This window comes from Syngnathus typhle, linkage group LG1 (genome assembly GCF_033458585.1).
Source record: "Syngnathus typhle isolate RoL2023-S1 ecotype Sweden linkage group LG1, RoL_Styp_1.0, whole genome shotgun sequence".
Lineage (NCBI taxonomy): Eukaryota > Metazoa > Chordata > Actinopteri > Syngnathiformes > Syngnathidae > Syngnathus > Syngnathus typhle.
Window position 1 is genome coordinate 17,642,043 of NC_083738.1, and position 24,099 is coordinate 17,666,141.

At 41.5% G+C, this 24,099-nt stretch overlaps 1 protein-coding gene across 2 annotated transcripts in view; it reads left to right on the forward strand.

Moving 5' to 3' along the window:
* flt4 (fms related receptor tyrosine kinase 4) overlaps nucleotides 1–24,099 on the forward strand; it is a 39,582-nt gene that overhangs the window by 10,746 nt on the left and 4,737 nt on the right. For both annotated transcript variants that reach the window (XM_061278466.1, XM_061278474.1), the window contains exons 2-22: nucleotides 3,018–3,114; nucleotides 4,100–4,377; nucleotides 6,288–6,427; nucleotides 6,515–6,677; nucleotides 9,186–9,325; nucleotides 9,411–9,582; nucleotides 10,573–10,690; nucleotides 10,850–11,034; nucleotides 12,776–12,941; nucleotides 14,911–15,046; nucleotides 15,495–15,603; nucleotides 16,237–16,587; nucleotides 17,254–17,400; nucleotides 19,022–19,153; nucleotides 20,676–20,782; nucleotides 21,332–21,467; nucleotides 21,887–21,991; nucleotides 22,767–22,880; nucleotides 23,179–23,267; nucleotides 23,359–23,524; nucleotides 23,608–23,702. In XM_061278466.1, coding sequence (XP_061134450.1) covers nucleotides 3,018–3,114; nucleotides 4,100–4,377; nucleotides 6,288–6,427; nucleotides 6,515–6,677; nucleotides 9,186–9,325; nucleotides 9,411–9,582; nucleotides 10,573–10,690; nucleotides 10,850–11,034; nucleotides 12,776–12,941; nucleotides 14,911–15,046; nucleotides 15,495–15,603; nucleotides 16,237–16,587; nucleotides 17,254–17,400; nucleotides 19,022–19,153; nucleotides 20,676–20,782; nucleotides 21,332–21,467; nucleotides 21,887–21,991; nucleotides 22,767–22,880; nucleotides 23,179–23,267; nucleotides 23,359–23,524; nucleotides 23,608–23,702 — 3,146 coding nt within the window. The remainder of the gene's footprint in view (nucleotides 1–3,017; nucleotides 3,115–4,099; nucleotides 4,378–6,287; nucleotides 6,428–6,514; nucleotides 6,678–9,185; nucleotides 9,326–9,410; nucleotides 9,583–10,572; nucleotides 10,691–10,849; nucleotides 11,035–12,775; nucleotides 12,942–14,910; nucleotides 15,047–15,494; nucleotides 15,604–16,236; nucleotides 16,588–17,253; nucleotides 17,401–19,021; nucleotides 19,154–20,675; nucleotides 20,783–21,331; nucleotides 21,468–21,886; nucleotides 21,992–22,766; nucleotides 22,881–23,178; nucleotides 23,268–23,358; nucleotides 23,525–23,607; nucleotides 23,703–24,099) is intronic.

Sequence of the window (24,099 nt, forward strand, 5' to 3'; positions counted from 1 at the left end):
GGCAGGATTCTACATGAATTCCCCAGCATCTCTTGGCACTTAGTAGTTGTGTCAAGCCGAATGGTGAGTTCACTGTGCAGTGTGTATGTTACAATTTGAGGAGGTCTTTGTGGCCGGCCACCTGTGCTCGGCTCCATATGTTTTCCAATTATCTCCCTCGACCACTCGTGCCTTGTCCAAGTGATGTTCATTGTCCACATTTTGCTTCATTGTTTTCTGGTTGCTGACAGCTGTCAAGTTCCCAAGTCAAGTCGAGTTAAGTCTTGATCGCACTGTTGGTTTGTTAAATTGAATTTTGTTTCCCAACTTAGTCGATTTGTTTTTTCACGCCCTCTGTCTCGTTTAGGTTCCTTTATGTTCTTTTGAGATTCAATTCCCATTTTTGAGTGGAATCCCGCCTTGCCTCCCTGATTTTGGGTTCTCACGCGTAACCCTTACAAAACTATTATTTTTATTATTTTATACAAGTTATATAAGAGTTTGTTTTTGTAGTCGTAGTTTCTGAGTGAGTGGGAGAGGGTGTCACAGGGTTATTGTTTTTCCCAAGGTGCAAGTCTGCTGTTTGGCTCTCTGCATCTCTGGTGTAAGGAACAGCACACAAAGCTTCTGGTGTGTTGGAAAGGTGCTGATGTGACGCCAGTTGGTAGCAAGTTCACATCGGCTTCGAGACAATGAACTAGAGCGGCTTTACATAGTGTCTGGGCGTAGAGCTTGTGATCGGTGAAGGAGCAGCAGGAATTGCCTCCTGAGAGTCAAGCTGTGAAGAATTTATGGCCTAACACCATTTGCCACTTGAAGTCGTAATGCGTTTGTTTCCCAAGGTGCTCGCTGGTCCCAACTGTGAACAAAAGACAACAAACTCAAGCTTGAATAATGACAATGGCAATTGCCGAGGTTAGCGAATATATGAAAATGTCCCAGCATCGGTGGAGTCGTGGTTTACACATCGCCTTGGACTTCTGAGCTTCATGGTTCTCGCCCAGTCCTTTGTGGAGTTTGCAGATTTTCCCTGCAAGTGTGTGGTTTTCTCTAGGTTCTCTGTCTTTCTCCTCGTTATTCCAGATCTGTTCTGATGGAAATTGATGAAAAATAATCTATATCCATGTGTTTTTGTTCCAGGCTGGCAACAGATTTGAATGCGTTCCTCCCTTCCGCAAAGTTTCATGGAGATATGGTTTTACAATTTTGCCATTGGTATTAAAAAAAGTGAATGGCAATAATTACAATGCACATAGATAGTCTCAATAGGAATTAAACTGAATTTGATGTTGCCGCAGAGACTGACTGAATGACTTGCATGTTCCTGTTTGAGCTTTACTCTGTGTGGTCGTGGAGCCCTTTATTTTCAGAAGGACATTCACGACTTTTGGCCACAAATCACTTTTGGCCTTCAATATGAGTCTCCAACTTTTTTACACAAATACTGGAACACACTAAGATCTCTACTCAAACTGTTTGTCCCTTCTTATTTGTGTAGCGATTCCATTGAATTAATGCATTTGTATCGGCGTGTGACTCATATTGTTCTTGCAAATTAATGATTTGCATGCAGTTTGACTTTCGTACTTTTTCATTTCAACATTATTCAAATTTATGCTGCTAGTGATAAATGGTACCAGAACACTTTATCGCAAACTTCTGATCCCATGAGAGACAACACTCAAGGTTAAGAGGAGTCAAGGTTATCTTGTTATGCGGTTGTTTGTGTGCTTTTAAATGCTGAAGCCAATATATTGTGGAACAAGTTTGAAATGAGAAAAATACCAATTTTTTTTTCTTAGCAGGCTATTCTCAAAAATGAGTTTTTGATTAAGCCATTTTGAATTCAAATGTATATACTAATCATCTTAACACAGGGTTTTTCAGCCTTTGACTTCTAAGCTAGGCTTGATGAAAAGCTGCCACTTTCACACAATAGATGACTACATTGTCGAAAGCAAAGCCAAAATTTGATTTTTTTAGATGCACAAAGAAGTCTTTGTTGTGGGGGTCTTTCTTTCTCATGAATGGTAATGTGTCCGTCGCATGCTGCACTACTTTCAACTGGCTTGGTGAGGAAATGCTGAAGCCACAAAGGAAAATTCACTTCCATGCTTACTTTAGGGGCTCCTGTGCATTTTGCAGCTGGCATTTGCTTTTGTTCTGCTGTGTCATCGTCATGGTAATGAAATCTTTATCTCATCTGCAATAGACAGAACTCCCCCAAAAAAGAAAAAGTGCTTTTTAATTCTTGATTATTTGACGCATCACACAACGTGAGTGGATCACTGCACATTTGTTTGATGGAGAGGGACAGTATTAATATTGACGTAATTTTGATTAGCCAATCGTCTTCTTTGTATTTTTATTTATTCAATAGTATTATTCATATTTATATTTATATTCATTTCTTTTGCATAATGTTACTCACAAGAGAATTATGATAACTTCTGGCGTATAACCGCAATATTTCCTTCATGAGCACACATGAAAATCCAAACAAAAGGTTGTGTAATTTCACCCACTGACTTTGTTTCCTTGCTAAATGATGAAAAGTTCTGCAAGATTTCTAATTGGGTGTATTCTGTTTGATTCACATCCGTGGTATCATTTATCATCGCAAAGGGAAACCTGACCTGTGGACTTTTCAGGGAATTAAATGGCGTCTATTAATCACTTTGTCTCAAGTCTGATCTCGATCTAATGACCCTTCAGTCCCAAAGTCCAACTTTTTACCAACTGATTTTAACCACAAAGAAACCAAATCTTTTCAAAGAGAATAAGTCGGAAGAGTTGCGTGATCTCTTGAATGACCCACAGTTTGTCTGTCTAGTTGTTTCTCAGCTCAAAAGACGAGAAGCCATTACCCCTAGATGTCCTTGTAAATAGAATCAACAACTCGGCGTCCAAGCTGCCGTAAGTCAGCTCAAAGGTTACTAAAGTGTGTCTGACGTTTGACAGTATTGCAGCAGCGCCATTAAAACGTTTGATCCCCTGTGACACATTAATCCAACACAGGTTGCTTGTTGCCTATACAGGTCTAGTGATGGGCTTCTCTATGATGCCGCCTGTTCTGGAGAACTCCAGATCCGAACTTGTGATTCCGGTTCACGAAACACTCACTATCACATGCAGGTATGTGTGTGCTGTGCTTAAACAGCAACAATATTCATATATTTCATTTTGTTGTCGGACGATTAAATCAGGCCTTGACTCCACAACAATGCCTAGCAGGAATATAATCAAATATTCAAGGCAAACAACGTTCACAATTTTTTTCCCGTGCCACATATCTAGAATCTAGCCTTGAAAGAATTGTAATTGGAAGTGCTTACGTAATAAATCTCTCTGTGACAATAATCATACGCACGAAATGTGCAGACAAGGACATAGCACATCCATTGTCCACAGGAATAGCCACGTATAAGAGTCAAATATATATAATCAAATATATTGTCAAGTTGTCAACACTGAAATGCTTTTTCCACATAATAATTATCCAATATATGAATTGATTCTGAAAGCAAGACCGTATTATCATCATTTGATATGATCTATGCATTCATCTGCCATGTTGTCAATCATTCACAAGTTTTCTTGCACTGTCTTGAAAATTGCCCTCTTAAAAATAAATTTTCACACTTGAACTTTTCCCAACAAGGCTCTTTTATGGTCTTTCTTGTGCAAAGTGTCAGTATCTTCTGGGAAAGTCTTTTATTGTCAATCACATTTTTACAAAGAAAAATGATCCCAAAAGTGACCGCTCACAATGACTGGAAAATAGCCCAAAGAGAACTCCTTTCTCCATTTCCAGATTTATTTCCAGTCATCATCATTTGGAACTGTCCGCAGATGCGGACATGCGTAGGTGGCGAGAGTACTTACAGAGTGCCTGCAGGTTTAAATGTTCTCTTGTAACTCAATTTAAGCCATAAAATAAACAAGGATGTGTGGATCGATGCACAGAGGAAATTACAGGCTTCATCTGACAGGCACACACACGCACGCACGCACGCACACACACACACACACACGGAATTTCCACTTTTGTAGGTCCAAAGCCTGTACATTTCACAAGTGACACTTCGGTGTTGTTGAAATCAACATTCTTTCTCCTCAGGGGACAGCGCACTCTAACTTGGGCCTGGCCTGACCGGTCTCTGGTGGAACAGAAGCTCAGCGGGCGTCAGGGCCAGGCGCCTCTTGCCAGGCGACTCTTGAGGAACAGGGCAGTCCTGGTCATCGAGTGTCCAGGCCAACCTGGGAGTCCGTATTGCAAGAAGTTGATCCTTAACGGCACGCAGGCACGGGACACCGGCTACTACCGCTGCCACTATAAGGATGTGAAGGCCATCATTGACGGCATCACGGCTGTTAGCACTTATGTCTTTGTCAGGGGTGAGTCATCGTCCTTCAGATGCAAAAAATAGTTGATCACCAAGCAATTATTCCCGTTTTCCACTTCATTAGGTTGTCACGCCTCCACTCACAATTGATGCTATTTTTAGTAGTTCAGGAGCGTTTCCAAGTGGACCAATCTTTTGGTGTTTAATCAAAATTAGACATTTGCAAAAGTCTGCTTTGACGATTGATGCTATTTTTAGTAGTTCAGGAGCGTTTCCAAGTGGACCAATCTTTGGGTGTTTAATCCAAATTAGACATTTGCAAAGGTCTGCTTTGACTTTGGAAAACAGTGAGCAAACCACTATTGGATCTATTTGAAAAAGGTTGGTGAGTGCAACATCAACCACTCTCCTGTGATATTGCTTAAATGCTGTTTAGTGTCTTTATTAATCACTAAACAATACTAAATGAGTTGATAGAAAAACTGTATTCTAGACAAAAATGGTATATTAATGCACTTTAATGGTATTGTAATGCACAATTGTATCCAATTGTCATTGGAATAATCAACACAATACTCAATTCTATTTTAGCCCTTCTAGCGAATTGGCTTGCAAGAGTTTTTTGCGATACGAGCCGTCGATCGGCCAATTCTAGCTTTGATTTGCACACATTTACCATTTATGCCACATTTTATATCCGACTATGTATCCATCCTCTGCGATATTAGTGCTGTTCTGATGAGTTGAGAGAGGAGTTAAGGTGTTATGAAAACCACTTGAGTTCTGCATTGCCTTCAGTTCCCATTTGCAATCACCCTGTGACTGAGTGGTAACGAGTCAAGCAAGGGTAAGTGTTATTAAACGGACAAATGATCATGAAGACACTGTTGTATTAAAAGCACGATTTTGGATTCTGACAGAATCATTGAGGAGACATGTAACCTTACGTAACCACACAATATCAAATAATTTCAAGATGTGTATAATTTGGACGGCAATTAATTCTTGTGTGACAATTCACTGAAAGGATTCAGTGTGTGGCACAGCAAATGGACGTTGACATCTGGCATTTTTCTGATCTTCTGATATAACGTCTTAACGTACATTAGTTTTAATTACACTGATGTTAGGGGACATCTGGATCATACGCTTGCCTTGCTGCTTTTACTGAAAAGCTGGAAAAGTAGCTCAAAGAAACCGACGGCAAGGTCCATTCATATGAAATACTTTATAGCCCCTCTGACAAGGTGCCAAAACAGCTTCCACACATCTAACCAGGTGGGCTGATAAGAAGCAGATGAAGCTGCAGTCATCAATTAGAAGAGAGGCGTGATGAGGTGAGCCGCATGTAGATACAGTTAACCAGGCCCTTTCACCTGTCTGCCCTGGACAACAGGCACCCACACGTGCTCAAATTTGATAAATACCAGGCGTGATACCGTCTGAAAAGTTGTACCGTCTATGCCTTCAGTGGAGCCCTCGCCGACTCTTCAGATTTGAGTACGGCTATAACAGAAATGGCTTTGGAAGAAAAGGTGAAAGGAAAAAAAGTGAGTAGTTGTCAGCGGTAATACATCATCGGTGGCCGGCATACAACAGCTCGCGGCGCTGGCGGGAGAGTGTTAAGAGATAAGCGTGCTGCCGTGCGCTCTCACTCCGGCAATACGAGCAGTTGCAGCGAAAACAGCTGCGACGAAAATGGGTGACACAACATTAGCGCCACATTAGCTGCGAGTCACAAAAGGAAATGAATCAAGGTGTTGGAGATTGAATCAAAATATGTGGGAGTGGGGCACAGTATGCTTACGCATATGATGGTAATATCAATAAAGCTTCCGTATGGTGTGCCCTTTGGGGTCATTAAGACCCTGCGACGTATTTGGCTTGCCGTAATGGCTGCCATTATCCTAGCAGCTATGAGGGCGACTCATTAATGACCTGCTGTTTTCCATCTGCATCCAGACCCCGAACAGCCTTTCCTCAGGAGGGACGAGGCCAACAACAACAACAACCTGGAGAACCTTTATGTCACACTTTACTCCACAGACATTGTCGTGCCATGTCTGGTCACAGTGCCCGACCTCAATGTCACACTCTATGCGGTTAGTTGAAGGACGCTGTTCTTTTTTTTGCACTCTAATCAAAGTCAGTTGAGCATTTAATAGCTTGTTATGCTTCTGTGATTTCAGTCTCCCATCCCACTGGACATGAACAAGCTGACTTGGGACAACAAACTAGGGTGGGTCATTCCCAGGCACGTCATCGACACCGTGCCGATACTCTTCACCTTGTCGTGCGTGGCCGTGCTCGGAGGCAAAGAGTACGCGGCTAACTACTTGATCCACACTACAGGTAAATAAGCAGGAAGCAACTGCGTGCATGCTGGGAGAGACGATGGAATATCAATGAGGGGAGCCGACACGGAAGGAGGTCATGTGAAATAATGACTGGCTGTGCTAATTTAAGATAACATGGATTGAGGTGACTACCTGGCTAATAGCATTGATTGCAGGATGGGCATTAGGCAATGTCATTCTCATCAGAGGGAAGTACCTGCATTACCAGAATCTAAAAAATCCACCAGGGATTAACTGTTGGTGACAAAGTAAAGCAAAGGTCATTCAGCTTAATCGCTTTTAATTAATGTGAGCAATTATCTGGATATAAACGCCCTTATTTCAACAAATAGTTTTCTTTGCATGGATGCGGCGCCACGATTAGTCACCAGGTCAATTGTCCACTTAACATAAACGACTCTTTCAAATAGATGACTCCGTTTTCCCATCAGGAAAAAAATATATGATCACCCCGGTTCATATAGGGACTTGAAATAGTCAACCGCGGAGCCCATTGGAAGTCATGCCAAAACAGCAGCAGAGAAGCACAAAGACAGTTTGACAATTTGGTGTTAAAAAGGTTCACCTAAAAACTCTGACTAAAAATGATGTTTCCTGTGAATATTCTTTTAAACAGCACAAGAATGAAACTGCAAAGTCCATTAACATGAAATCCGGTTGTAACCTTGGCAAAATTTGACTGGGCTACATGCATCCCACACAAAAGATTGAGGGAAATAAAATAAGTGATGTGTTCATGATCAAGTAAACATTTGTGAAAAAAAACATATATAAGTTGCTCCTGAGTATAAGTCGCCCCCCCACCCAAACTATGAAAAAAATGCGACTTATAGTCCGGAAATTACGGTACGTATATTTATCTATGAGAAGATACTCTTCAGAAGGCCAATTCCTATTTAATTTAAAGCAAATTGAACTACTGAAATAAATAAGTTCCAGACCAATCCAATTTTGTTGTAGCAAAACTTCTAATTCGACTGCTGTCCACCAAATATGAGCGCCGTTGTTGAGTAATTAAAATGCCATCCTTGCGCATACCAATTAGTACTTATTGCTTCTTTTATTTTATGTCATCATGTCATTTCCCCAAAAGCGATTTCCCACTTTATGTTACTACGTGGACCATTATGCACACAGAGCGAAAGGCGAAGAACAAATGAAATAAAGGCATAATAGTGCTTTGCACACAAGGGGATTTTGTCAGAACGACACGTTCAACCCACTTCCAGCTAATGTTACCTTGCCACATACTTTAGCTCATTTGCAGTCTTAGTCCCTGGTCGGGGTGAATACAATGTTAATACAGCAACATCGACTGTCTAGTCACAGATTCATCTCCTGCATGTCAATAACAATTGAATAAGAATAACATTCATCAGCGCTATAAGAATATTTGTACATAATCTTTTCTTCATGAGAGCCCTTAGAAGTAGAATGGAATTCATTAACATAATTAATACAGTTGATAAATAGCATTCATTAAATGATACAGTGAAGCAGTTTTGGCAATAGCGTATATTTTAACTACAGAGAAACAGCAATGGAGGGGAACACATGACATTTCAGCAACCCATAAATAATAATTAATCACATTCATTCTAAATGGCTACTTTTTGTGTTGTAGTCATTAAAGTTGATGAATTGAAATCAACTCAAGCTTACATTAACCTGGTCTGGTAAGGTTTATTTTGTGATGAGAATGTGTAATAATACAATACTGTTTGTGGATGTTGCCTCTTGTGGATGTTTGTATGTTTAATTTCAACAAGACGTAATATTGACCGCTTTACAGAAATGTGTTTATTTTAAAATTAAAGCAAATTATTACACAATGTTTTCCGCCCTGAGTGTGGCTGAGCATCGACATCGTCCACATGGGTTAATTCCCCCTTTTTACATCAGCCCTATCTCGCAGTTTTAGTAATGACTGTACAGCACTCTGCTGCATAATCTTGATTCAGTTTTGTGTTACAGCGGCCCTAAAAATCTCCCCTGGTTTTGGCCGAATTAAGGAATATTTTATGTTTTTTACTCTCACTATGTGGTAACTGAAAGAAACCCTAGCTCTATGCAAGCCGCGTGCGAAAATATTCACCGAGGGGAAACCAAAAGTCGTAGCCGGGCCCCGCCAGCCAAAAGCAACAGTCAGGAGTCAGGAGAGGGAACGTAGAGCGGGTCTTGAGCTGGAATGTTTATCGGTCATTGAAGCAAGCACACACAGAGCAGCACTACACGTATACTGTACACCAAAAGGCATTTCCGAGAACCACAGTGGACAGCGTCCAACGATACCTTATTTTATGTCTTTTATCTTCAATTGAGACTTGACTACATCCTGGTAATGTCAATATTCTGACACATCAATGGAAACAACGTGAGCTTGTGTATAGTAAGATGGTTCCTCTGGTCCAAAGAGAGCCATTTCCTTTGGTCGTGTGAGGAAGGAAAATCTGCTGACGTTGTCACTGTGACCTCCCTCCCTCCCTCTGTCTTTCCCGGACAGGAAGTCGAGTTTACGATGTCAAGCTGTTTCCCGAGGAACCCGTGGAGATGATAGCGGGGGAGGCCCTTACCCTAAACTGCACAGTACAGGTGGAGTTCAACACTGCGGTGACCATTGAGTGGTCCTACCCAGGCATGCAGGTTAGCAGAAGGTGCCAGGAACCCGATAGATTGCCAAAGCTCCAGGACATTAAACAAAGCTCGCCCTCTTGTTTGCTCTGACCAGACCAACAACTCGGTAGACACTAAATACCATCGGGACACACTGTCTCACACCACAGAAGCAGTCAACATTCTGACCATCCAAAGCACCTCTACTACGGATTCTGGGCCATACACCTGCAACGTCACTAGGGTGGACTTCGCACAGAGCAAAACAATGCAGGTCATAGTTCACGGTATGCACAGACTAAGTTTCTTGATTTTGAAATTTTAGTTATTTTCTGAATCACCCAGAAAATATAAATGCTTTAATCACCACACACTAAAATGTTCAAACACTTTGCATAGCCAATTGTGAGGAAGTAATTGTTGATAAATTAGGGTGGGTATCACGGAAGCGGGTGATACGTCCGTCCAAGTTGTTCACAAAAACTAAGAAAATAACTATCGCTAAAATAAAAAAGCGAAACACATTTTCACAAACAAACTAAGATAAAAATGTGAGTGGTTTGAAAATGAAAATAATTGAAACTAGAAAATGGGCAATTTCTGCAGAAATTGCGTGTGAATGCAGAAATGTGAAAATTTGATGGCAAGTGTAATCGTGTGAGAATTTAATTCAATGAATTTCTAATATAAATGTACTCATTTATTAAATTTAAATGAATAGATAAGACGAAAAAGAAGTTGGACTTGAGATATACCCAAAGCAGGACTCAAAGCAGCACCTCCCAAGTGCGGTCCAGGCCAATGCTGAAATTGGCATTGTAAAAGAGAAACAGTGTTACCATCACGTTGAATGCCTGCTACAGAATGGGTCATTAATTTTTTTTCATTTGATCTGAAATGGGGCTATGACATTTATCACGATTGAAATGTTTGGCTTCTCAGTCGTCAAGGCTTCTTGAGTTCGTGCACTTGGTTAGGACTGGAGAATACCCACAAGCAGGTTGCTTGGCTCTGACTCACCTGCAACCCAAATGAGCACATAAAAAATGAAAGGATAGCTACTTAAGTTTTCAATGTTAATATAAAAATAGCCGTGGAAGAAAATGAGTCCTACTAAAAGTAAGTTCAACCCGAGAAGCTTTCAACTGCTGGTGTCGTTATTTAAATATGGGCTGCCCTCTGGTTGCATTTTACAAGTTAATGGCCAACAAAGGGCTAACTTCACTGCACACTTCTCTACATATATGCCAAGTAGAATATATTGTCTTTAATCCCAGAAAAGCCATTTATAAACCTGGACTACAGAAGTGGACCAGTGGTGGAGGTAACATCTGGCCAGAAGTCATTCAAATTGCATGTGAATGTGTCGGCGTTCCCCACTCCCGAAACACAATGGTAAGTTGAGGCCCCCCGTTGTGTCCATTAAGTCTAACAGACAGATACTAAAAGCATAATTAGGCCTCTCCATCTTGAGATTTACCCACTTAATTAGGAGGAGTGCACCTCAATGGGAGGCACTGGAGCAGCTGTGCTCTGTTGTGTTGTGTATCAAAGGTACAGAGACGGAAAGCTGATTAACGAGCGACCCGAGTTCAAGATGAAGCGTCTGAGAATTCACACAAACCACGCCTTGGAGATCAAGGATGTCGCTCCCGGGGATGCTGGCCTCTACACGGCGGTGCTGAAGAACAGTGCAGCAGCCCTGGAGAGGAGACGCAACATTACTCTTGTTGTCAATGGTATGTAAGTGCTCCCCAGATAGAGATACGCCCATGTGTCAAAGCAAAGGTGATATAAGTTATTTACTTTTGTGGAGAAAATGGATTTGAATCCAAAATAGTATTTGACTAAATGACGAGTGACTAGAGAAACAGAACGGGCATAGTCCCAATTGTTGCGTAGAGTTCTTTCCAGTTTAGTTTTGGATGGCTGTAGAGGCCATGAAAACATTCCTGATCCTGCTAAGAGAGGCAAGATATCAGAAAGGGGACAAAAAAGTAATAGTAATATTTTCCTAAAGTTGTGATTTTCTTCTTCCAAATAGCTCTCTGGTGAAAATATTATCTCAATACTTTACTGGGTGCCCCCCCTCTCGCTCTCTCTTTCTTTCTTTCGCTCTCTCTCTCTGTCTCTCTCTCTCTCTCTCTCTCTCTCTCTCGGTACACACGCTCCCTCTAGCGACACGCAAAAGAATTACTGGCGAAATGCAGTTCAGTTGTGTTTAACTTTTAATAGCCTTTTCAGAATCACAGTCATGTTTCGAATTTTGAACAACACATCTACAAAAGTTTCAAACAATTGTACGACTGCTCGAATTCGGAACCATTTGACTTCAAGCGCATTCAACGTTAGAGGTCTCACGTGACTTGCTTTCCAGCTGGGATAAACTCCATCATTCCAGTAATCCTGGATAAACATTGTAGAAAATGACTGAATGGATGCTTGGCGGTACATTTCAGCATCCAAGAAAATCCGCAGCGCATAATCCAAACCCCACAGAAGGAGAATAATTTGTTGTTTTTTTGCCAGGATCACAGAAAAATGGATCCAAACTATTTCCAAGACAATTATTGTAATGGCTGGTGTAATGCAAGCCAAGACAAAAATAATGATAATTTTCTTCTCCCCATATTGCTGTTTTGTAAAAAAAGAGAGGGAAACGGAAATAAGGGGCAACCCGACAATTTTCTGTCTTTCAAGCTGAGTTTCAGAGCCGTAAGAAAACAAATCCATGACGTGCAGTGAGTGGCCAGTGAAGTTTACCGCTCCGGGCTCTCATCATTTTATGATGAAAGCAACTGTCGTTGTTTGGTTGTTGCTGGTGACATGCACTCGGTATGGCCAATAAATTGCTTTGCTGGGTTTTGTATACAAAGCACCTTGACATTTATGACTTTTAATTGTGCGGTATCTCTGTGTAAAAGCTTGCTCTATTTCACATTTATAGTTGATGGCACCTTAAGATAAAATTCAGGTCTACAGTATTATTGAGACTGATACAAATGTCTGATGGTGCAGTGCAGTGGAGTGCAGTGCAGTCAAAAAGCACATCTGGCTCACAGTTTGCCACGGCAGGACCAAATCATTACGGAAACATGATTAGCTAATTCAATCAAACTTACCACGGCTAGTTAGGACATATTGTAACGTCCTCACAGGTGCTCAAGGTTAAATATAGTTGCTGGCGCACTTTCAATCACTTAAATCACAATCTGCAAGCAAATAAATGCATAATCACATTTGTACACTGGCTGCTACCACCCAAATTAATACAGAGTGACTCAAGGCTCAACATAGTTCCTACGAGTAGGAAATGACTTGACTGTGAAAACAAGAACTAAGGCAAATAAATAGAATGTTACGCAATGAATGAAGGTAAAGTGTAAGAAAACTAGGTACTCTAATAAAGTAGGTCTGTTGCACGCAAAGGTCCGAGTACTGTAAATGTGTCTGTGGCTGACCCATTCCTCTGCACTGCAGTTGCCCCTCAGATAAATGAGAAAGAAGTGGCAGAACCATCCAGTCCTTACCCCAGCGGTAGCGGGCAGACGCTAACGTGCACCGCCTATGGCCTCCCAACTCCCACCATCAGCTGGCAGTGGAGGAAGTGGGGCCCGTGTGTCCTCAACAATACTCGCGGCAGAACGTAAGAGAAAACATTACCCTCACTTGCGCAGCTTTTACACACACACACACACAAAATTGAAAAAATGTGAATATGTGTGAGGGTGAGCAAAGAGGAGAGAATGAAGGTAGTTGCACAAATCGAGGAGGAGGAGATAAAGACAAAAGCTGGAGTCAGTCTCTTGGATCCTTCACTGCGCTATTACATTATCCTCCATCCAGCAACCTTGGCGCCTTTTCTTTCAGCACCACCATGGTATACTAATGCGCTAGAGTGGCAACCTCCCAAGAATGTGTGCGCTTACATTTGGCCGCTATAAATCACGCACAACCCAACTTTTCACACATCCTCACATTTATTAGCAGGCATACGTATATTTCCCCGCCTTGGGCTTTTTCTCCCATTCGCCATCTGCACTCAATTTTTTGACATGATCGAATAGTTCCTTGGCGCCACCACGCATAGCATATTGTTTGACTTTTTCATATTTCTTTGACCCCAGGTGTTATGCTTGCCATATTTTTCGAATATTAACGTCGGTATTCCACAATTTACGCTTCATGCAAGCTCCAGGCAATTCCAGCTATCCTCACCTCTTGTGTGGGTGAGTGAGTCCTTATAGGTCACTTATTTAGTTTAAACATTTTTTTTAGAATTTCATAGACCCTGAGGTGCGTTTTTTGTTGACCCTCTCTTTTCACTTCAATTTCACTTCTTTTCCAATGGAAGTGATACAGCGTGTAGGTTCAATTCAATTCATGCACAGGTTAGTTGGTTTAGAAACAATTAGTAACTCAGTGATTCATAAACATGCCATGGAATCAGGTATAATCTTCTATCTTTTGCAAGCTGATTGTTAAAAATAATGTTAAATAATAATAATGATGTTAAAAATAATGAGTTTGTGTGGTCCAACTACCCAACTTTATGAATGAATCTAAACAATAACAGACAGATTTAGCAATGATTAAAATAACCATTTGTGAGTAGCTCTAAAATAGAACAATGTGCAGCTCATCCATGTGATCGGTATACGAATCTGTATGGGCCAATCTCACTCATGGATGATCAATATCGGAATCAGCAGCATAAAGCTCCTAATGATTACGGATTACAGTTAATGAAAAAAGATACCAAGAAGGAATTAGAATATTACAAGAGAAACTAATGAAATCAGTTTTTCGATCAAAATCAGACAGGAACATGTTGAACTGGTTTAATGAACCTGTAATGTAAGAATGAGTTTCACTTTTTGAATCAGACTACTGAAATAGTATTATAATATTCAGCATCATTAGAATAATAATAAATATTATAAATGATCAAATTTATGAAATTCCAGCTATATATATTTAGTATGTACTATTGGTCTGTGCATGCATGTGTATCTCATAAAAGTGAGTCCACTTCCCACAATCTTAATACCGGAATATCTCCTTAGGTTGGAAATTTCTCTGTGCACTCAATGTACAGCTTGTAAAACAGTTTAAATTTCATATTCCCACACATTAATGGTGGCTCGCCATCGATGAAATGACCAAACTCAGTGTACGTCTCAGCCAACGTGTGTCATTGGGTTAGTTTTTAATCGTGCTCCGAAAAGTCAGGACAACTGAGAAGGTGAAAGAAAGTTTAACTACAGTATATATCTCAACTGTTCGCCGCTAAATTGGTCTTGCATTGCATGTTTTTGGGACTTATCTTGTATTATTGTAATGTATTGAGAAACAGATCACCAAAGAAGACTTCACAGGCTTTTGCTATGCTACATGAAATTTATATAATTGACAGTGACAATTTTCCATGAGGACACAGTTAAAAGTAATGGTGATAGTCAGATATAAAGCAAACCAGCATGTGAAAGGGGAGAAAAAAAAATCATATATCACATCAAGATGTCTGGTTTGATGTAGTTCTCAGTCACCCCCACAGTCCACTCTATGCTGTGAATGTCAATGAGGGGAGATGTCATCAATGTCTTTCTCTCCAGGGTGCGACCAGACAGGAAAGGCCACGGTGATACGATCCCAGACTGTCAGGACTGGCAAGACATTTGTCTGGAAGGGGCTGTGAACGAATTGGAAGCGATTGAAACATCTGTTGAACTGGTGGATGGACGACAGAAGGTGAAGAAAACAAGGCTCTCTAATTCTGAAGTGTCACACTTTTTACAGTGCAAGATAGACGCCGATGATTTACATAAGTAGTGTGACGCGGGATGTTTTTGTGGAAGCATCCTGAATTTCCTGAGCCCCATAACAAAATTTGTCAATCAAAACCCATTTGCACAGTAGAAATATTTAGAACAGGCTTCCTCTGCAGGCTTCCTGCAAGAGTTCCATGCAAACACACTCATGCACGTATTCATCGCTCTCTGCCCTGAAGAGGAAATCACTGCAGGAAAACAAAAAAAAAGACACTGAGATGGTAGCATACTGCACACACGCAGTCTCATGCTATGTTCAGTCATCGCTGAGTGACGTTTGCTCTGCGTTAAGCTGTCAAAACACAATCAACTTTGTGTCTACTCAGAGAAGCACTTGACAGCCAACTTGTTCTTCTTCTCACCCGCAGACAGTCAGCCGACTGCAGATTCGCAACGCCAGCGTGTCTCTCCTATACAAGTGCTCTGCAGAGAATAAAGTCGGCAAAGATGAACGACTCATTTACTTCTACGTAACCGGTGAGTAGGCAACGTCAAGCTCGTCTTTCCCTTCCGGTGCAACTGATGGATGCTGTCTGCTTTGGTGTTGTTCATAAATATTTGAATTGTCAGTATTTCTTAACATTAGATTGTACTGTACTTACAGCTTTGGAAGGCACTGTTTAAAAAATTCAACAGAAAAATCCTTTGTAGCCAAAGAACACTCATGTATTATTGAGTAGGCCACTGCTGCCAGAAAAAAAAAAAGCATCTTTCTTGCAATTGGAAAAGCCCGTTATTTACTACGTATGTATTTTTCCATCATTCGCAAGTGAAGCTCTTGCAGTTTCTTTCAACAGTGAAAATCACTGCACATGCTGATATTCTGCATGGACTACAAGACCTTCCATGTAGTCTCTCGTTTCGATTGGCTGAGAGTCGTCTGCGTTGCCTCCCACAAGGGAACAAATGTTGTCTTCTGTCTACGATAGTCAAACAAAATATCAAAAGAAAGAAAACTCACAGTCTAGTGTAGTTATTATTATCGAGATCAATACGATATTATTTTTTGGCCAACAAACTGGTCCGCTGTTCCACTCTGGTTCCATTTATTTGCATAGCAACACCATGGAATGCCCAGATTAAAAAGTTTTTTCTTGTTGTGCACCACAGCCATCCCCGAGGGGTTCAGTGTGGAAGTGCATCCATCAGAGAATCCCCTGGAGCAAGACAAGGTGTCTCTGTGCTGCAGTGCCGACAATTACACCTATGATCAGCTGCAGTGGTACCGCCTGGACCCCAATGCCCTGCAGGGCAAGCCTCAGGAGCTGGATTGCAGAAGCGTGCATCTCTATGCCGTCGCCCTTGATGGACAGCTCGTCTTTCAGGAGGCCTCCAACAGCTGGGTCCTGGATTTCACCCTACCCGCCATACAGCTGCAGGATGAGGGTCACTATGTGTGTGAGGCTCAGAGCAGACGGAGCGGCGAGAGGCATTGTCTGTTCAGATATATGTCTGTCAAAGGTGAGGGTCAAAAGAGATGGAGCCGGCAGACTCGACCACCCATGTGCCATATATACGTACGTCCATCCACATAGAAACAGGCGGCTAATTCGAAATGTGCCATGAAACCACATAACACTCAGTGATGCATCGAGCATCCCACGCAAGTCCCCGCTCGCATAATGAAGAAAGCATGAAGCGTAGACGGCGCTGAAAGGTGCCGTGGGGCTGAACAAAACAATGCGTGCCTATTTGGCCTACTATAACCTCACTCGAGCGCCTGATACATGTCATGTAATGGGAGTTTCTTCACCTCTGTTCCCTGCTGTCATGTGTGGAAATTGAGTATAGCCTGTGCAAATAAATATTTTGTAATATTAATGGGTATTGATGCCACAACATAGCAGAAAAGTGCTTCAAAGACAGGCTCATAAACCATCAATGCCATTCATGAACGTAACTCCTAATCCATGTTAGATGAATGACTTCATTGAGTAATTAATTATTCAACATGAGTTACCTTCACGTGAAGCGTCACAGTAGCATTATGGCTAGAAAATCACTCACGCACAAACTCATTTATGTGTGGTGGTTCACTGTATCTATTATGCACTATCAGACTTGACTTTGAATTTCACACAGATGCAATCGCGCAATTTTCTTTCATCCGTCTGCTTTCTTCGTCAGCCCTGGAGGGGCCTCATTACAAGCGGAGTCTCACCAACCAGACGGTGAACGTGACGGAATCACTGCACATGGAGTGCGACGTGGAGGGAAGACCTCTGCCGCGCCTCTCATGGTTCAAAGACAACCAGCCGCTCCATCAAATGTCAGGTGCGTGAACACGTCGGCATCGACCCTTTTGTTATATTCAGTTTGCAAAACTGCCAGAAATAGTACAGAAATAGTACAAAAGGAAGTGGCATCTCCCGAGTCAAACTTTCATGGAAAAAAGCCCCATTTTACATGTAAAACACATTGGAAGTTCATCTGCATTTTGTTGAAAAAATGTGGGATAATGAAAAAAATGTATGTAATGCATTTTAATGGGCATCGAGTATTGTAATTTTCGGACTATAAGTCGCACCGGAGTATAAGTCGCACCAGCAGTAAAATGCCCAAAAAAGTGAAAAAAAAACATATATATGGATATAAGTCGCTCCTGAGTATAAGTCGCCCCCCCACCCAAACTATGAAAAAAAAATGCGATTTATAGTCCGAAAATTACGGTATACACAGATTTTGGCTATTCACTGAGGATAGGGATAGATTAACTGTTCTTTGATTTAGTTGTGCGCAACATTATTATAGTTAATGATGAAAATTAAAATAACTAAAACTATCTTTAACAAAACAAAGAATATCTAACTAAAGCTACATTTTATGTTTCTAAAACTTACTATGGTGAAAATTGACTTTTTTGTTAATTTTGTACTTTATTTTGAACATTTTTATTTAAAAAGAGAGCTGATAAAAACTAATGAACCCGCTTTAAAAAAGACAAAAAAACTCAATAAAAATCAATAGAAAAAAATCCCAAACTACTACAACCCAGGTTTTATTGGCTTAATTATCAACTGGTTACTTTTTACAACAATTTGTGAGTCAACCTGTGTCATGAAATGAATCGTGTTTGACTCTGGAGGTTCTGCTACCAATTCAAAAGCAATTTCCGTGAAACAATAATGACAGAAGGTATTCAATTTTATACTGGAACGAATCTTTCCCATTTGTGTCATTACGGCATTGGAACTGTCCACAGTAACGGCAGTGTTCATCTTTTCGACATCCATTGTGAACCAGGAGGTGACCTTCTGATGGACGAACGTAATGACAAACAATTTCGCCTTGGCTTGACAGACAGCCTAATCGGTATATCAGTAAATGTTATGAAACACTCCTGTAGGTAATGCATAGTTCAACACAGCAGCTCAGCAACCACCTCGCAAGCTGAACTCTCTGTTACGCCCACATTGTCCATTTTGGGACATTGCTCAGACAAACATTTCCACTAAAAGTGGTAAAACATTTCTCATTTTTGACAGTGACAGATATGTTGTTTTTTGTTAGTCTTTTTTTATTACAGTTGACCCACCACCACCATCTCATGCATACAGATGAATGATTGTTTCCAACAATAATTGCACAGATGTGTATGGGCCACGAATACACACACACACGCACACATGCACACGTGAAGACATCAACGATACGAAAAGGGGAGTGAAGGGCAGACAGGACTTAAATACATGACAGATAACAAGAGGCATGTGAGAATGATCACACTAATCATGGGCACGCAGGAGGGGAGGGGTGACGCGAACAGAAACCATGGTAACGAAGAACATAATAATGCAACCGGGGATGAGTTGTAACACACACATTGAGAATAAAAGCAGGCAGAGGTGGAAATCTCTTCAGTACTGATCTAAAGTCCACTCTTGACTCATTGCAGGGATCCAGCTGCAGGACTCAAACCGTACGCTCAGCATCCAGCGAGTTCGGGAGGAGGATGCCGGCCTTTACACCTGCACTGCCTGTAATCAGCGGGGTTGCGTGCACTCAACAGCTGTCATCCGTGTTATTGGTGAGACCCGCAACTGGAAATATTTGGAATCCTGTGATAGAAAATTTCAATGAGTATCGTGATTTTCTTATCATAGCAAACCAGCATGGCTAAAAAGTTTTACTTGGATTTTATCTTGAGTATTTGAAGCAAGGTTCTGGATACATACGTATGTGTGCATTTTATGTTTGCGAACCAGTGCGGCCATTGAGATGTTGTGTCACCCTGACCACCCCACTGAAAAATTGCTGGCTCCGCCCCTGCACACAATCACATCGCACTAGAGAAAGCGTCTCACTGCTGACGCACCACATATGCAAGGTTCTGAATTTTAATCAGTCACCTCTCAAACCTAACGGCCGCAGGCATGCTCAGACCACTGCAATAAAACCAAAGTCACTGACCACTGTGACCTGAAATGAATAATTCAATAGGTTTGCATTAGAGGGCTTCATGAGTCATATGATCATATTGATGAGTTGCTCATTGCTACGCCTTAAAGATTTAATGTCAGAATATTAGAAGCAGAATGCAGATGATCATCAGGACTGTTCTGAAGTAGCACAAATACCTTTTGGAGACAAGTGGGCTTCACATGACCTTCCTTAATCATTCAAATTCCCATGTCTAACTGTTATGTGCTTTCTGCACTGCTCTTGAACAAGGAATTGAACGGCAAAATTCACAACAAGTGTTTGGACCCTGAATTGACCAATACATTACAGACAACAAACACTCGATGTACTTTAACTTGGATGATTCATATTATGACCCTGGGGGCTTACTGCTTTGTCCACTCACTTTGCATTTGGTAACATGTTGTCTTTGGCTTGCAGTATTTGAAGGCCACTAGCATTGTAAAAACGCTTCTTCGAATACAACCCACGGATTCTAAATGTTTTTCTTCAAATTAGAGGATACATTCTTCATGGCCAGCCATATTCCAACATTCCGTGCACAACTCTCTCCAGCATAGTAATTTCAATACAGGAGCACACATACATATATACATGATGCCAGATATGTTAAACCTCCTGGGACAGTAAAACCTTCTAATCCCACTTAGTAAATGATTTGAAACTGGCATTCCATCGAAAAGCAGCTGAGGCAACCAAGAAAGAAGTCTGAGTTGCTCAATTTAATGATGAGTGACTCAGGAGACTTTGAAAGCATTGGCTCTGACGGTTTCGAGGCGGTGCTCTCCCTTAAGCACGCAACTTCAAACCATAACATTCCTTTACAAAACACTGGTTGACCTCCATATTGTTTATGTACATGTTCTTCAAAAATAACATCGTCAACAATGTGGGTAGGCTACGTGAGTGCTGCATTCACGTTATCAAACACTGGAAGAATTTTGGAAACCCGAAATACCCTCTGCATCCCTTGAATGCAATTCAATTCAAGAAGGCCGGACTACATGCTGGGCCACTGGTTCTGTGCCACGTGTGGACCACGGACCGCTAATTGAATAGCTTTTTTGCGATAAATTTCAAACATTCCTGTTTTGAGATGCCTTTCCTTCCTCTTTTTTTCTTCTCAGGTTCCAGTGATAAGGCCAATGTGGAGATCCTAATCCTCATCGGAACAGGAGCGTTTGCTGTGTTCATCTGGGCCTTGCTAATCCTAATTTTCTGCAATGTGAAACGGGTCAGGCACCCCTTCTTTCCGCCGTTGTATGTCAGAGTCTCTTTAAACTTTGACTCACCTCTAAATCACTGCCGTTTGCTGTCGTATTTAAATCCTGTCTGCGTGTCACTCCCCTGTCGGATTGTTCTTGTCTCTTTGTCTGTTCTGTTTCTTCGTCTCTCTGTTTCAGTTTGTTTCGTCTCTGTGTCTGCAAGTCATGTCAGTTTGCCCGTTCCTGTGGGTTTGTTCTCTTCATCCGCCCTTCCAACTCTCTTTTCCCTCAATAAACCCTGGTCCAAGCAGCATTTGGTCGCCCCGCTCCATTCCCGAACGTGACATAGAGTGCAATCGTACCATTTGTAGCCATTAACCCTCATAACAAGGACAAGCGTTATGACTCCCAAATAGCCTTTAATTGACTTTTTTCTCACTTCGTCACAAATGACATCAGCGCACAGCTGCTCCATAGCAAGATAGTGTTATGAGTGGGAATACTCGGTCACACCGGCATGACTGTCTTCATTTTTCATTTCCACCTCAGTACAAATGCATCATCTCTCTCTTCCTCAGATTAACCCGGCAGATATTAAAACAGGCTATCTCTCAATCATCATGGACCCCTTGGAGGTCCCCTTGGATGAACAGTCAGAATACCTGCCCTATGATTCCTCCCAGTGGGAAATCCCCCGGGACCGATTACAGCTGGGTGAGCGAACCGCATCCGATGCATGCTGACATGACGCCGTGAACAGGTGGCAAGGATGCGCGAGGGAAAACCAAGGCGAGAATATATGGATGAAATCAAATTCGTTCTGTTTCCCTGAATTCTTAATGGCTTAGTTTACAGTGCAGAGTGCCAAGAAAAGTGCTAATATTGCACTCGCTCTTTAAAAACACCCTGAGGAAAAAAAGCATCTGCTCTGTGGTTGCAACTCATTGAAGCATTCTGTTTGCCAAGCACTGCAATTGCGGTTGTAATTTTTTCTGCCTTTTCTCCATAGCTGCCAGATGCGTTTATAGTTTGTGGCTCGGCGATTGCCAAGCTGTTTTCATGATACTGACATTGCCCCAGTAAATATCAATTCATCTAAATGTTCTCTGTTCATTTGACGTTTCTTGACATAGGAAAAGTTTTAGGCCACGGTGCCTTTGGCAAGGTAATTGAGGCATCAATCTACGGAATCAGCAAGAGCGCACGTCTCCACACTGTGGCTGTCAAGATGCTGAAAGGTCAGATTCATCTTTTCATATCAATTATTGCATTCTCAGTTAACATTGAGGAATCACACTTGACCGCGGTGTGGCTAGGCCAGCCATAAATGTTATTCCCTAACCTTACATAGACATACTTGACAATTGCACATTTTCTGCTTTGTCTACTTGCACAACTTTGGAAAAGTCAGCAAGGTGTGTAGAAGCTTTGATTTCGCTCTGCCAACTTTCAAAAAGGGGTTATAAAACAAACAAAAGCAGCACTCCACAAAGTAACACAAAGTCATTTGACTGTCTGCTTGTAAATACGTTTGAGGCTGGGCGCAGTGGTGGTATAGAGAAATTGTATAAAAAAAATATATATAATGACATAAAAAAACTATACAAACAGCTTCTACAAGGCAAGGTTGAAAATAAAACCTACAAAACCTCACTCAATCAGGAGCCTTGCGAAAAGAAAACACCAGTCCATTTTATTAGGAATCATAAAGCTGATTATAATGTCCTTTTATGTTTCACTTCTCAAAGACATTGTTCCCTAATTATATCCGGCAGTTTGTTCCATTCAGCACAAGGGTATTACTTTTATTTTCATATGGATAATTAAGCCTCAGATTCTCCAAGTAAAATGATTGCGTTGCTTTGTCATTGCTGCTTGAGGATCATTTCAACAAAACACAAGCACAATGTGTCTTAAGTATGTATGTCAAACACACATACACCACGTATGAAGCTGAATCAAACACATTACACGAGCAAGCCTGAGCATTTATCTTCCGTTGTGTGCTTTCAGACGGAGCCACGGCCAGCGAGCACAAGGCTTTAATGTCTGAGCTGAAGATTCTCATTCACATTGGCAACCATCTGAATGTAGTGAACCTGTTAGGAGCCTGCACCAAAGCAAATGGTCAGTTTGAAGTGCACAGATGCACTAAATGAGCCCTGTGTTGTTTCTTTGTTGGAACAGATGCTTTGTCCTCCCGGGAATCCTTTTCGGTTAGTTGTCCCTTGCTTAGCTCACAGCAAAACTTCCTTTTTTGGTTGGCTCTTTTAGTGTTGTTTCTCTCCAGTGCCATTTATGCTTAAAGCACAAACAAGTCTATGGAGAATATTATATAATCAGAGCATGGGAGTACAGAAAAGTGCAGTTTTTAATGATTAGGAAAGCAGAAATAAAAGTTTTAAAAATGCATTTGTCTGAACAGGTCCACTGATGGTGATCGTGGAATACTGCAAGTACGGCAATCTGTCCAACTTCCTTCGTGCAAAGAGAGAGTTTTTCCTCCCGTATAGGGTACTAATCCCCACCCACCCCCCGTCAATTATGAAAAAGCACTGGCGCGTGATTCCCACTGGTGAAATAATACTTTCATTATCCTTTTTAGGATCGCTCTCCGAAAACACAGAGCCAAGTTAGACGGATGATTGAAGCCGGTCAAACGGACCAAAGAGCTCGCCACCACCACCCCCCCTCGCCATCTTCCTCCCCGCTTGTCGGCTTTCAGACGCCATCATCCAACGCGTCAAGTCAGAAATCTGCCGGGGAGAAACGTGAGAGCCTACTCACAAAAAAAACTGTGTGAACATTAAGATGCGGCTTTCATTTTTGTTCTTTCTGGTCTCTCTCCCCACAGTGGAGGATTTGTGGAAAACGCCTTTGACGATAGAAGATCTAATTTGCTACAGTTTCCAAGTGGCCCGTGGGATGGAGTTCCTGGCATCTAGAAAGGTTCATTATCAGCACTGTAGCAATTAGGCTGTGAACAGCGGTGATTTGTCTCCCGAGGTTGTGTTTGCACAAAGTAGATTGTGGCACGGATTATTACCAAGTTGAAAAACGAGAGAACGCTAATTGTTGTTCTTTGAACCAATGGATAAAAAAAAGACAAGTGCAGTTTCCATATTAAGAATGAGAAGGACTCCAAATCACATACACTGTAAACTCATGCATTAGCTGTCCATTGTCAATTTTATTTTCACTAAAACGTACCTTACGTATTAATTCAAAAAGAAGATGAAATAATAAATATTCCTGTATGCAGGACAATTGTTTTAAGCTATAGTTGAGTGATTGGTGCTGGTGTGCGAACCTCAACTTGCAGTACCACTCGGTGGCGTGCGATCCC